The following is a 12,255-nucleotide window of genomic DNA, read 5'->3' as shown; positions in this document are numbered from 1 at the left end:
TTGGAGATGTGCAAAGGGACACGGCAGAGCCACGCGAGACCAAGTCAGCCCCTGTCCTCTTATATCCGAGGAGTGGAAGGGAGATCATCTCTGCATCCCTTCCAAGTAGGAAAAGTCCTTTATTTAGGGGAGGATTTCGAGAGCAATTTCACACATACTGGTTCTGTAACCCATCTCAGGTGATTTAGATTAATTAGGAACAAAGGCTTGTACTGTCCTTTTTATTTGGTTGCAAGCAAGTTCCTATCCAAATCCATAGTCACTGTATGTATGATTGCAAATATAAAAGACATGTTCAGAAGATTCCCGTTCTGAACTTTAAGCAAGTTTCTACAAGTTTAATGAGCACTAACTGTGAAGTTAGAACAGTTCAACTCTGCACTGAGCCCTTGAACAGATTACCATTGATGCCCTGTCTTTATAGGAAGACAGTTTTAACATGAAAAAGAAGTGTTATCTGTACCCTAATATCAAAAGGCATATGCAGAAGTAATGTGGCAGATGAATTTACCAACAGCAAGCCAATGCTGTCCAATGGAAATAAAAGCCACAAATGTGATATAAAATTTTTTAGCAAAACTGTATTTAAAAAAATAAAAATTAATTTTATTTAACCCAGTATATCCAAAATACCATTTCACCACGCAGTCAGGGTTTTTAAAGTATTACCCTGCATCTGTTTTTAAATTTTAAATTAATTGAAATAAAATTCATCAAATAAAATTCAGTTCTTCAGTCACACTAGCCACATCTTAAGTGCTCAGTAGCCACACGTGGCCAGTGGAAAGTATGTATAGAGCGGAGCTCCAAGTCTCTGAGAAGGAAGGGCTGAGGTGGTCCTGGGGGAGGAGGGCATAAAATTGGAACAGGTCAAAAGAAGCGCACAGGCTTGCCTTGACATTTTCAGAGCCAAAGCAAGAGTACCTTTGGAGGCCCACAGGCTCTACATCCAACCACCTCACAAATTCTAAATGAAACAAACAAGCTGTGATGTTTCAGCTTCTCATGGGCAAAAATACCTCCATGATAACCTGAGGTGAGATGCAAATTTAGAATATGGGGACTACTCATAGCTCCACAACAGAAAGTGACAATGTCTGGAGGTACAGAAGGAACACCCCACCCCACCCCCACCACCGTCTTCTCCTTTGACTCCTGGTTCTGTCCCACTACTGCACCTGGGTGTATGGTCTCCACAGCCCACATATCCAAGTGCTGCCCACACCCCTGACTGATAGTCTTCCCCGAGATCTAGAAGTGTGCACATGGATGGGTGATCTGACCTCAGGAGGACAAACCTAGGGAAGAGGTCTTTGACAATCTAGAAACAGACTGAGGATCACCTTTACAGGAAATTGTGGCATCTCAAGCAAGATATGGAAGTTGGGGTGGCATGCTTTCTTGACCCCACAGACTCTATGCTGTGAGGAGGGAGATAGCTGGAATAGAGCCTTTAGATGGGTCTGCTTGCCTGGGTCTGAAGGGAGTACTGGAAGTGGAGGTACCAAGAGTAGAGGGGGATGCTGTGCTCATTTCCTTATTATTCAGAGTCCCCAAGAAAGGTGAATTGATGCCCAGCCTTAATTGCAACACCAATACCTAGCCTACCCCCACTGAGCTTTGCATTTGCTGCGTGTCTGTCTGTGTGCGGCAGTATTACTGACAAAGCTGATCACCTGTTCAGTGCAGACAGAGATGCCCTCCTACCTCCTACCACACAGTACAATGTATAACCATGGGATGGTTGAAACCGTTCCTAGATATCAAGACTTGTCCATAGAGAGGAGCTATGAGAATTCAATTCAAACATACATAATCGAGGCTTACAATGCTTTTCCTCTAGAAATTCAAGAGCTTAACCTTACACTGAAATGGAATGTAATTGCTCTGAATTCTTTTCTGCCAATCCTGAAAAGGTCAAGTTTTTGGTAATCATACATTAATTTGTTTACATGTATTACCTTTTTAACGAATGACTACCTTTTTCTCACTTAAATCATTGTCATGAGATTTATTCTCACTGGAGATAAAACTAGATAGTCTTAGGGATGTTGCTCCTTACGTGTATGTTTTCTGCAGAGTGAATGTACGTTCACTTGGTGTTTATGCTTGACCTCGTGCAAGGACTGCTTTGAGAGATCTAAGATTCAACTGTTCTAAATCAAAAGATCTAGATTTGGATCCTTATTGATCTTCATGTCATGCATGTTGCCCCTTCCTTAAAATACAACAACAGCTCACATAGGTTATCTTCCAAACTGATGTAACCGAGTTAGCAGTGGCCTTAAGAATTCTCCACTGCTTCTACTCTCAACTTTGGTATTCACTTGTAAACAGTATCTACTTAAAACAAACAAAACTTTCTAGTAAGCACTCACCTCTTTAGAGAATGTTATTTCTGTTCTTCAGTAGAAGGAAAGCCTTCTTTATTACCACCTGACAAATGAGACCCCTCTCAGCCTGTTGATTTCTATGCTTGTCTGTTTGATGAACTTAATTCACATGGTTTGATCTAACCAAGCCAATATGCACCCCCCCCAGTATATGCACCTGTGTAAATAGATTACCCCTCCCCGCAACCCTAAGTTGAATGTCTCTTCTGAGCAAAGAGGATTCTTCTCCATGATACCCAGTGAGATGCTGTGAATGTCTGCGCGTTAAGAGGATGAGTGTTGGTAGGCGCTGGTGAGGGTTGTGTTAAATCTGCCCAGATACTTAAGTGTGGGAAGATTTCTTACTTTCACTTTGTTAGAAGGCAATTCTTTGGGTCTGTTTTTGTACTTAGGCTGTTAAAAAAAAAAAAAAAATCCACATGAATTAGAAGGAAAACTCCCTCTGGATTCATTAACTAGTGTTAGGACATTTTATTTATCATCTTCTATGGCTCCAAAGAGAAGGCCAAAGGGGTTATCCTGAGAAATGGACAAGCATCTCTAAGAGGCTGTCCAGGAGCACGAACCAAGTCAACTTCACTGACAGTGTCCCCCATATGAGAAGCAGACCTCAAAATCCAGTTAGTTCTTTTCTTTTCCTATGTGTGTGTGTTTGCTGTTCGCTAGCCCTCCGCATGACCATGGGTGTGTTAGCAATTACCGACGGTGAAACAGGAACAGCACTGCCTTATCTCCCTGGTTTCCCAGTGTCACTAAATGCATTTTATTTTGAGATTCCTGGTGGTGCTTGGCAAAGATAAACAAAATCTTCCATCAGGAAACCTGTGAGCTATTTCCACAGGAAGTTTCAAATCACTAAAGTAAATAGAAACTCTACATGATCTCAATGGTGTTACTTGGGCTCGCTTGGGTTCTAATCACCAGGACGGGACCTCAAAACAAATGGAAAGCTTGTGGATGGTCTTTGAAGAAATGATTTGACCGCAGTCAGTGCACAATACTTCGGGTATCTGTGTAAAAGTTGACGGCTGAGGTTTTACTCTGCAGGCTTGGAAAAGGTCCCAAATATAAAAAGATGCTGAATTAGAGAGGCTATTTCTGACACCTTATTGTTATGTTAAAAATGACTGTCAGCGGCTTCTGCATCTTCTGGCACATTCTTAGATATTCATTTTAAAAGCAGGAAAACCTCTGCTGGTCTCCTCTCTCTCCAGACACTCACGGCTTCATAAGCCGCTGCTACCCCCTGCTCCCAGGTTTCAAATGAATACTTTGGCATTTCTTCAGACGTGACACTTTATAATAAAGCCAAAGCCCAGAAAAATCAGAAAAACAAGCAAAGTCAGATTTAGGAAAGAGTTGATATGATATCTAATTTTGGACTATTGTCCCTTTAAGGTTTAAAGGTTTCTTTATAGCTTTGTGTGCAACGGATAATAATAATAATAGCAGAACATAGCGCTTTTCATCTTCAAAGTACTTTGTAAAATGTTGGCCCAAATTCTTTGCTCAAATACAGATACGCCACTAAGTAACAAGCAATGGGAGGATTTTGGGAGCAGGTCAGTTCGGGGCCAGCAACCAATTTTTTTTTTTTCTTAATCCTCTGGGGAAATGGTCCAAAATGAGACTAGGGAACTCTGAGTACAAAAGCTAAGTGACAAGTCCAGAGTAAGAAAACTGAGGAGGAGAGCTCATGAGGTGTTGCTGGAGATGGCTGGGGATTGACAAGAGACAAGTGGCTTTTTTTTTTTAAGACTTTGTTTGTCAGAGAGAGAGAGAGCACAAGTAGAGAGAGTGGCAGGCAGAGGGAGAAGTAGGCTCCCCGCTGAGCAGGGAGCCCAGTGTGGGACTCAATTCCAGGACCCTGGGATCATGACCTGAGCCGAAGGCAGATGCTTAACCAACAGAACCACCCAGGTGTCCCTACAAATGGCTTTTAATGGCATATTCACTTTCTGAAAACCTTTACTGTTTTTGAGAGGAAAAGTGATTTTTTTTTTAAAGATTTTATTTATTTGACAGAGAGAGATCACAAGAAGAGAGAGAGAGAGGAGGAAGCAGGCTCCCCGCCTAGCAGAGAGCCCGATGCGGGACTCGATCCCAAGACCCTGAGATCATGACCTGAGCTGAAGGCAGAGGCTTAACCCACTGAGCCACCCAGGCAGCCCTGGAAAAGTGATTTTTTAAAAAATTGTTCTCCCCCTCCCCCATCACCTCCACTTCTGAAATCAGGCAACTCTTTCAGATTCGTTGGCTGCCTGTTGTTCTTTGACGTCTGAGTAGAATGATCTCCGTGAAGGGGGACCTAAGCAAGTACTGTGGCTCGTTTCTACCCACTGTGCCCACCAAGAGCAGGCAAGGTGATGGCACAGTAGCAGGCAGGGATACTGTCTGTCCAGTGGTTGGAAACTAGGGAAATCAGGTTTTTGGTTTTTTGTGTTTTTTTTTCACTGGAGAAATTTAGGATTAAAGTGGTAGCGACTGGCAGGACTGAAGTCTCCTACCGTGTACTTGGGACTTCCCCTTCTCACCTGGTCACAGTCTGACCGTAACACCACCCTTGGTTTTTAGTACAGATCACTCCCTTAGGACTTCCCTATTTCACCCGCTCTCCCACCAGTAGACGTTCCAGTTGTATTACAGGAATGGGGAATGTGGCTGTCACCCCAAGAAGTAAAACAAATTGCGCTTTGAAAAGGCACTGAGGCAACCAGGGGGAAATGTGCCCTCCTAGTAACCAGCCTGCTTAGTACCTGCTGCTTCGCTTCTGGCAGAACGGAGTTAGTTGGTTCCTACCTGGGTTTGATCGGTTCCCCTAACAGGAAAAGAGAAGTATTCACCCTTTTAATGCCGATACTGAGAGAATGTGTGTCAGAACGGTTCTTAAGATCTGAGACGATCTCCAGAGGAGACACTGATTTTTCTATGAACTGAGGTTCTCTGTTCTTATTTTATAGACGTGCCAAACGGATTTCATGTTAACTTGGAAAAAATGCCTACAGAAGGAGAGGACCTGAAACTGTCTTGCACAGTTAACAAGTTCTTATACAGAGACATTACTTGGATCTTGCTGCGGACAGTTAAAAACCGAACAATGCACCACAGCATCAGCAAGCAGAAAATGGCCGTCACGAAAGAGAACTCCATCACTCTCAATGTCACCATCAAGAACGTTTCCCTGGAAGATTCAGGCACCTATGCCTGCAGAGCCAGGAACATATACACAGGGGAAGAAATCCTTCAGAAGAAAGAAGTTACAATTAGAGGTGAGCACTGCAACAAAAAGGCTGTTTTCTCTCGGATCTCCAAATTTAAAAGCACAAGGAATGATTGTACCACACAAAATAATGTAAAACATTAAAGGACTCATTAAAAAGTAACAGTTGTCTCATATCATCTTGATTTATTGTCACTGTTGCTAACTTTCCGGCTCAGAGGAGATGCTCCTCCCAAAATGAATTTGGAGATGATAGGAGTGATAATGAGCTCCCGAGGTCCCAGCTCTGGGCTCCCCACTCGGGCTGAGGGCTCTGCTCTCTGGGGCCGACTTGGTGCGCCTTTGGATTTGGAGGATCCCTGCAGTGCATTCTCTGTTGTTCTGCTCTTTGCTGTCTTCTCCTGCCTGATAGACAACAACTTGGGACTGATCCTTTCCTCCCACTTTGATGCCAACCTCTCTGTGTTTTTAAGTTTCGAAGCTACGCAAACTGAATAATTTAAACCAATGCTGGTTTCTGCCAAAGATGGACATGAATAAGTTAATTTGCCAGCTCAGAACGAGTACAGTTGAATTTGAGACTCTTACTGGACCTCTGCCTGGTTTTATTTTGTACTATTTCATCTGCTCTCGATTTGTAAATAGCACCTGGAAGCAAGTGATAATGCTTATTTATTTGAAAATGCTTTTTTTTTTTTTTTTTTTTTTGTACATTAAGCGCATTAATCTTAGACTGGAGCTTCTAAAATGGGCCCCAGGAGTGCAAGATGTCGGTGTAATCCAGAGGTAATTAAAGCTTTAGCACAGTGTGAATTCAGAATGCCCACCTGGGTCAAGGTCACGTCCTGGCTCCGTGCACTCTGGGTAGCCAGCCGACTAGCCAGGGCAGGCTTCCCCTTCACCGTCTCTGAGTGGACAATCTAGCTACTGACCGCATCCCCAAAAATGGACATCATGCCTTCATCTTACTTAGATATGTCCCCTGGTTGTTCTTTTAAAGAACCCTCTCCTATCTAATTGACAGCATTCAAAGACATACATACCACAATCAGGTCATCAAGGAAATCAAGGCTCTTGTGACCCATGGTTGAATGCATTCTTCTAAATGTAAATCTAGGATTTGGCCATTAAAAAAAAAAAAAAAAAGTCCACTTTCTTAATGGGATTTTTATGGGGATTAAAAAATGGCAAAACTACAGAAGCAGAATTCAGAGCCTTTAAAAAACCCACCTCATTTCCAATCAGGAGAGATGGAAATCTCCTCTCTCAAGCTTGTGTTTGAGGGAAAGTGACTTTTTCACCAATTTACTATGCATTGTTCTGTTGTTTTCATTTATGATTGATCATTATATGTGCCTTGAGTGAACTATTGGAAAACAAGCCACAGTGACGGAAATAGCCATGGCTGAGAACACAGTGGCCGGGCAGCCCGATAGAAGGTGACAATATGACAACTTCTCAGGCTTGGGAACTCACCAGACTGTTTCCTCCTCTAGGTAACAGCCGCTGTCCCACGCTAAACTTGTCTTTCACGTGGGAATTGCTTTTGTCAAGTGTGAAAGAGTAAACAATAGCGTTTCCCCGGAATGCCAGTTTTATGGCGCCCCAAATGCTCTGAAAACAATTAGTAACCTGGAAGCTGTCAGCCCAGAGGAAAGAATAATCAATTGTATCTGGAAATGTTACCTATGGCTCTTTTGCCTGGCGTCTTTGTTCATTCTAAGCCAGCGTGTTCCTTCAGGAAACAATGCCTTGGTGCCACAGATCGTGGGGACTCCATTTTCACTAAAGCCGAAAAAGCAAATGGGATGGTTGAGGGGTTGCTTCTGAAAAGATGGTGACGCAGACACGCAGAAGATATCATTGCCTTCCCCCTTAAAACCTCGCCTGCCGTTTTGCAGGGAGGGGAAGGGTGTTAGTATTCCCAGGGGAGGATTTTAAGTAATTCCAAGAGATGATTTTAAGAATTCCACAGAGTAATTTTTTGCTGTGTAATTCATCTCTCCAGAGAGTTTCAAAAAGAAAAATCTTTTGGGAGGGTTCTGTTTTGTTTTGGTCACTCTTTGGGGTTTGGAGGAAGGGGAGGATCATGGGGGAAAAAAGAGAGGAAGAAGAGCCTGATATGGAGAATGACAGAATTGGAGTAGAGGGCATGAGGCTGGTTCCTCAGCCCCCAGTCTGAGTGAAGAAGAGAAACTATGTATTTAGGAGACCTGGCAGATCCTTGGGGCCATAACACTAAAAGCTGAAAGAAGAACCCGGTAGGGAGCTATCTTTGGCTATTGATAACCAGCAGAAATATTCTGTTAATTCTGATTTTCTCCATTTGAAGGGATCAGCTCCACTTTGTTAAGTTTGGGAAAGCAGCTACCTATTTCCATCAAATAACTTGGGGTTAATAATAAGGGTTCAATGTACTTTTCTTACCTAAAATGTCAAAAACAGGCTATAAAGTACAAAGGGGAATTGATACAATGATTCCTTGGTTGATCAGTCATTGAGAAACCAGTCAAAGATGAGATAGTTCGCATAGGAGAACTTTTTTTTTTTTCTTCCAGAAATGGGTACAAGGAAAAATATAATACTGTGTGTTTCAGACGTGTTTATATGAACTTTGTATTTAATTGAGAGTCCTATGTTTATTCTGCAGTCTTTTTGCTGCTTCTCTTGTCTGAAGTTTGTCTAGGACAGATAGGGCCTTTGGGAGTTCTCAGTATATTTCTGTTAAACCATTCTCCTTTTATATAAGTGTTTGCTAGTACACCTGTCAGGGAGGTCAAATGTTGTCTTTGTTGATGATGCTGTAGTTTGTAGCTATGAAAATAATTTTGGGTGTTGTAGGCCCTATATTCAGGCTTTCTTTTTATAATAAGGCCCGTGGGCAATAATTGATCATTTTATCATATTTAGTGCATGGGAAATAGTCACTGTGGTAGGGAAAGCTCTTAAAATATAACTCCATGAACTGTGTCTGTGTTTTAAACGAGATATGTCGAATTTGGCTCGCCACTGTAATAGACATTACATGGGAATATGACACTGTTCTTCATTATCTGGTCCTGTTGCACTGATCCTTTTGGAGTCTTTACTGTGTGAAAATGTCAAGATTGTAACAATCAAGCTTGTGAAAAGTTATCAGGATTCAAGATCTTGATACCTGGCTGCATTTGCAATTAGGAAACACCGTTTGACAGACTGCACAGAAGGCAACCAGAAATGTTGAAATGGTTCTGCCTGGTCATGGGGTGGGGTGCGGAACAGACCAGAAAGATACACGGACAGAAGGCAAAAGAGCCATCGTGATCACTCATTCCACGCTCTGAAGGGTTTCTGAATCAGGGCCCTCCTTTCAACACTCTTTTTAGCCTTCCGATTTCCTTTTGTATAAAACGAGGAAAGAGCTAGGGATGCGCTCTGGAAATCAAAATTTAATGAGAAAGCCGTTCCTCCGTGAAAGGTATAGGATACTATACTTTTTAACCTGAGATTTCGGAATTGCTCGAATGAATGCTAATCCTGAGAGTTTCCCTGCAGGAATAAAAAGAGAAAGGTTTGGGGCGTCGGCAGCAACCCTGCAGGGACACAGGGTCAAGCCACTGCACTGTGTCACCTCTCCTAGCCTTGTAATCGCTCCTAAGCTGCTTTCACAGTGTTAGTACACTAAGATGAGGAAATCCGCAGTGGTCGGAGACAGCTCAGACTGTGTCATTGAAGCCAGTGGCACAGAATGTGTAAGTCATGCCAAACGCCTTTTGATTTCTGTTCCAGGATGCACAACAGGAGGGGGTGAAGACAATGACTCGGGAGGGTGGGAAAGACGTTAGGAGTTGTCTTTATTCTTTTCCCTTGGAAGCTCCAGCTGCCAATCCAGCACTCGCCTAACTAGAATGTATCCACATCAGCAGGACTGACTACTTCGTTAAATAGAGACACTGTACTCAACTGGGGCCTTTGGGGGTACTGCTGTTCCGATGTGGGATTTTAATGTTGTAATGTATTGCATCCTAATGTATGAAATTCATTTTGTTGTACTATATTGTTTGGCATTTTATTAAAATAAATTGTATTGTATCATATTTGTATGTTTTAAGAGAAAATAATATAAAATACAATATTTGTACTATTATATAGTGCAAAAACTACAAACCTATGCCTCTGCCTCTTGAATTAATCCTTTGGTTGCTTGCACTGGGGAAGGGAATGGAAGAAGGAAATAATCAATAAAGCTTGCAAAGTTCAAGAAATTCTCCTGTTTGGTCTGCTGCCTCACACCTTAGGTGACTACGGAGAGCTGAGTCACACAGACACGGCCTCACAAACACATCAAGAAAAATACCTGCAAAATTACATTAAGCTCATCGCTCTAATAGGATATCTTTATGTAAAAATTCACTCTAAGCCTCCGTCCAAAAATCGTGATTTTCCTGTTTCATTCCTCGTAGAGGATGCAACATCCTTAGGTCTCAGAAAAACTGCTCTCACAGAAAAGAAGAGAACTCGTTGGCCAGGCGAAACCTGTGCTATCGAATCCTATAGCATTTTGTCCTCGATTTTACTGTGTGTTCTAACAAACGTCAGTACATTAGAACTTCCTAGAGATGACGCAGGTTACACAGAGAAGAAACATTGAGGGGGCAAAATAGGAATGAAACCGTATGGTGGAGTTTTGCTGTTTATATCTGTGAAGTGTTTCTGTGCATGGCTAAGAAGGGAACACAGGTGACGAGGATTAACCATCCCCTTTCTTTATTCACTAGATCAGGAAGCGCCACACCTTCTGCGAAACCTCAGTGACCACACGGTGGCCATCAGCAGCTCCACTACCCTAGACTGTCACGCTACCGGCGTCCCAGAGCCTCAGATAACCTGGTTTAAAAACAACCACAAAATCCAGCAAGAACCGGGTAAGAGAGCTTGTTTTCCTTGACTTCCTCTGTCTCATCATCCTCTCCTTACCTCCACCTTCCTCTCCCCTGCCTCTAGGCAGGAGAGCACTGGTTCACGCTGAGAGCAACTTGAGCCCATTCTTCTGCACCTTGCAGAAAGATCCATACAGAATCTGCTTTAAAGGGTGCCTTGGTAAAGAGATGCTAATAGCCCCTGAGACACGTCTGTTCAACTTGACAACAGGGAAAGTGAGGAGTGCGCTCCTTGGTTGGAGGTGCGGCAGAACTTTGAACAGCTGGTACAGACAGGAAGTCCAGAGTTTTATAATCTTTTTAATGCACTTATTATCAATTTTCATGATTTGGTAAAAAGAAGAATATTTTAAATGAGAGAATACAGGCTTAAACACAAAACAAAATGAAACAAAACAACCAGTGAAACTAATGGTCATGTGTTAATTTTCTTTCAAGAAAAAATACGTCTAAGAACAACTAGACTTAAATCAGTAAGTATCAACGCTCTCTGTTGCCTGCTTCATGATTTTGTTATGAAGATTAGAATGAACTTCTTTATAATCTTGCTGAATAATCCCATTTACATGAAAAATTAAAGTGTACCACTTATTCACAATATCCCAACAACCTAAATCAAACAACTACCTCTTTGGAATGGTCCTTGAATGTGAATTCTCTACGCAAAACGAAATCTCCACTGGAAGATGAGGCACAGAAAGGGCTGGTGGTAGAAGAGCTCTGATTTTAAGACGTCTTAGAAATGTCTCACACTAAGCTGATACCAGACTAACCACATCACATCCCTTTTCTCCACCGAGCAGCGCCTTCTGTCGTACTGACGTCATTCACTTCATCATCCAAACCAGAAGCTGCTGACCTCCCCTTCGTACTTCTCTCATCTGTCACCAGGCTGAGCAGGTTATGTCTACTGAATATGAAATACTTCTCAAGTCCCGCCTTCCCTCTGCTCCCCTGCTGTCCCTCTGTGGGTTCAGGAGCTCACGATCGGTCTCCTGAACGTCTCCGGACTGATCTCTCTACCTCTTTTTTCCTCTCTCGGAATCTTCTTCTCCGCACAGCTGGATAAAGTCTTGGCAGCTGTGACCACCTCACTTCCCTGTTTCAAGTCTTCCCCTTGCTCTCTATCCCAAGACCAAGTTCAAGCTCTCTCACAGACAAGGCCTTCAACAACCGGCCTTCCCTACTTCTCCAGCTCCATGCTTCCCCTCCCCTGCCTTGAACCTTATATTCTAGCACTTGCCAAACCCTTGTGGATCGCAGCACACGTGCTTCTTCAACCTCTCTGCTGCTTTTGTTCCCGTGTCCCCTCTGCCTGGAGTACCTTCCCTTCATCTAACGCCTGCCTGCCCTTTAACACCCAGACTGGGTGTTTGTTCTTCTTCTAGAAAGCCTTATTCGGCCCCAGCAAGGAAGGGGCAGATCCTCTCGTGGTCTTTATCATTTATAAATGTTTCCGTTCTGTCTTACTGAGTTATTTTACAGTCATCAGTTCATCTGTGTATTATGCATGCGTACTTCTACTGCTCTCTTTCCGTACTGTATCCCTACATGTTTATCATCTTATCATGCCTCGTCCTGAGGGCAGACTCTAGATCTTTTATCTTTTTTGTCTTATTTGTATCTAATTTCTCTTTTTATCCTCAGAACCGGGCACAGTGCTTGGCAATCAATCAATGTTTCATGAATGAATGAGAGTTTTTCAGAAAATCTTACTCTAGTC

At 42.7% G+C, this 12,255-nt stretch overlaps 1 protein-coding gene across 1 annotated transcript in view; it reads left to right on the top strand.

Moving 5' to 3' along the window:
* LOC111158583 (fms related tyrosine kinase 1) overlaps nt 1-12,255 on the top strand; it is a 173,494-nt gene that overhangs the window by 92,489 nt on the left and 68,750 nt on the right. Inside the window, exons 13-14 of the mRNA XM_022520705.1 lie at nt 5,354-5,662; nt 10,371-10,517. Of these exons, the coding sequence (XP_022376413.1) occupies nt 5,354-5,662; nt 10,371-10,517 (456 nt within the window). The remainder of the gene's footprint in view (nt 1-5,353; nt 5,663-10,370; nt 10,518-12,255) is intronic.

This window comes from Enhydra lutris, unplaced genomic scaffold (assembly GCF_002288905.1).
Source record: "Enhydra lutris kenyoni isolate GAN:26980312 unplaced genomic scaffold, ASM228890v2 scaffoldscaffold60, whole genome shotgun sequence".
Lineage (NCBI taxonomy): Eukaryota > Metazoa > Chordata > Mammalia > Carnivora > Mustelidae > Enhydra > Enhydra lutris.
Note: the sequence above shows the minus strand (reverse complement) of the source record. Positions and strands in the feature narration are given on the sequence as shown.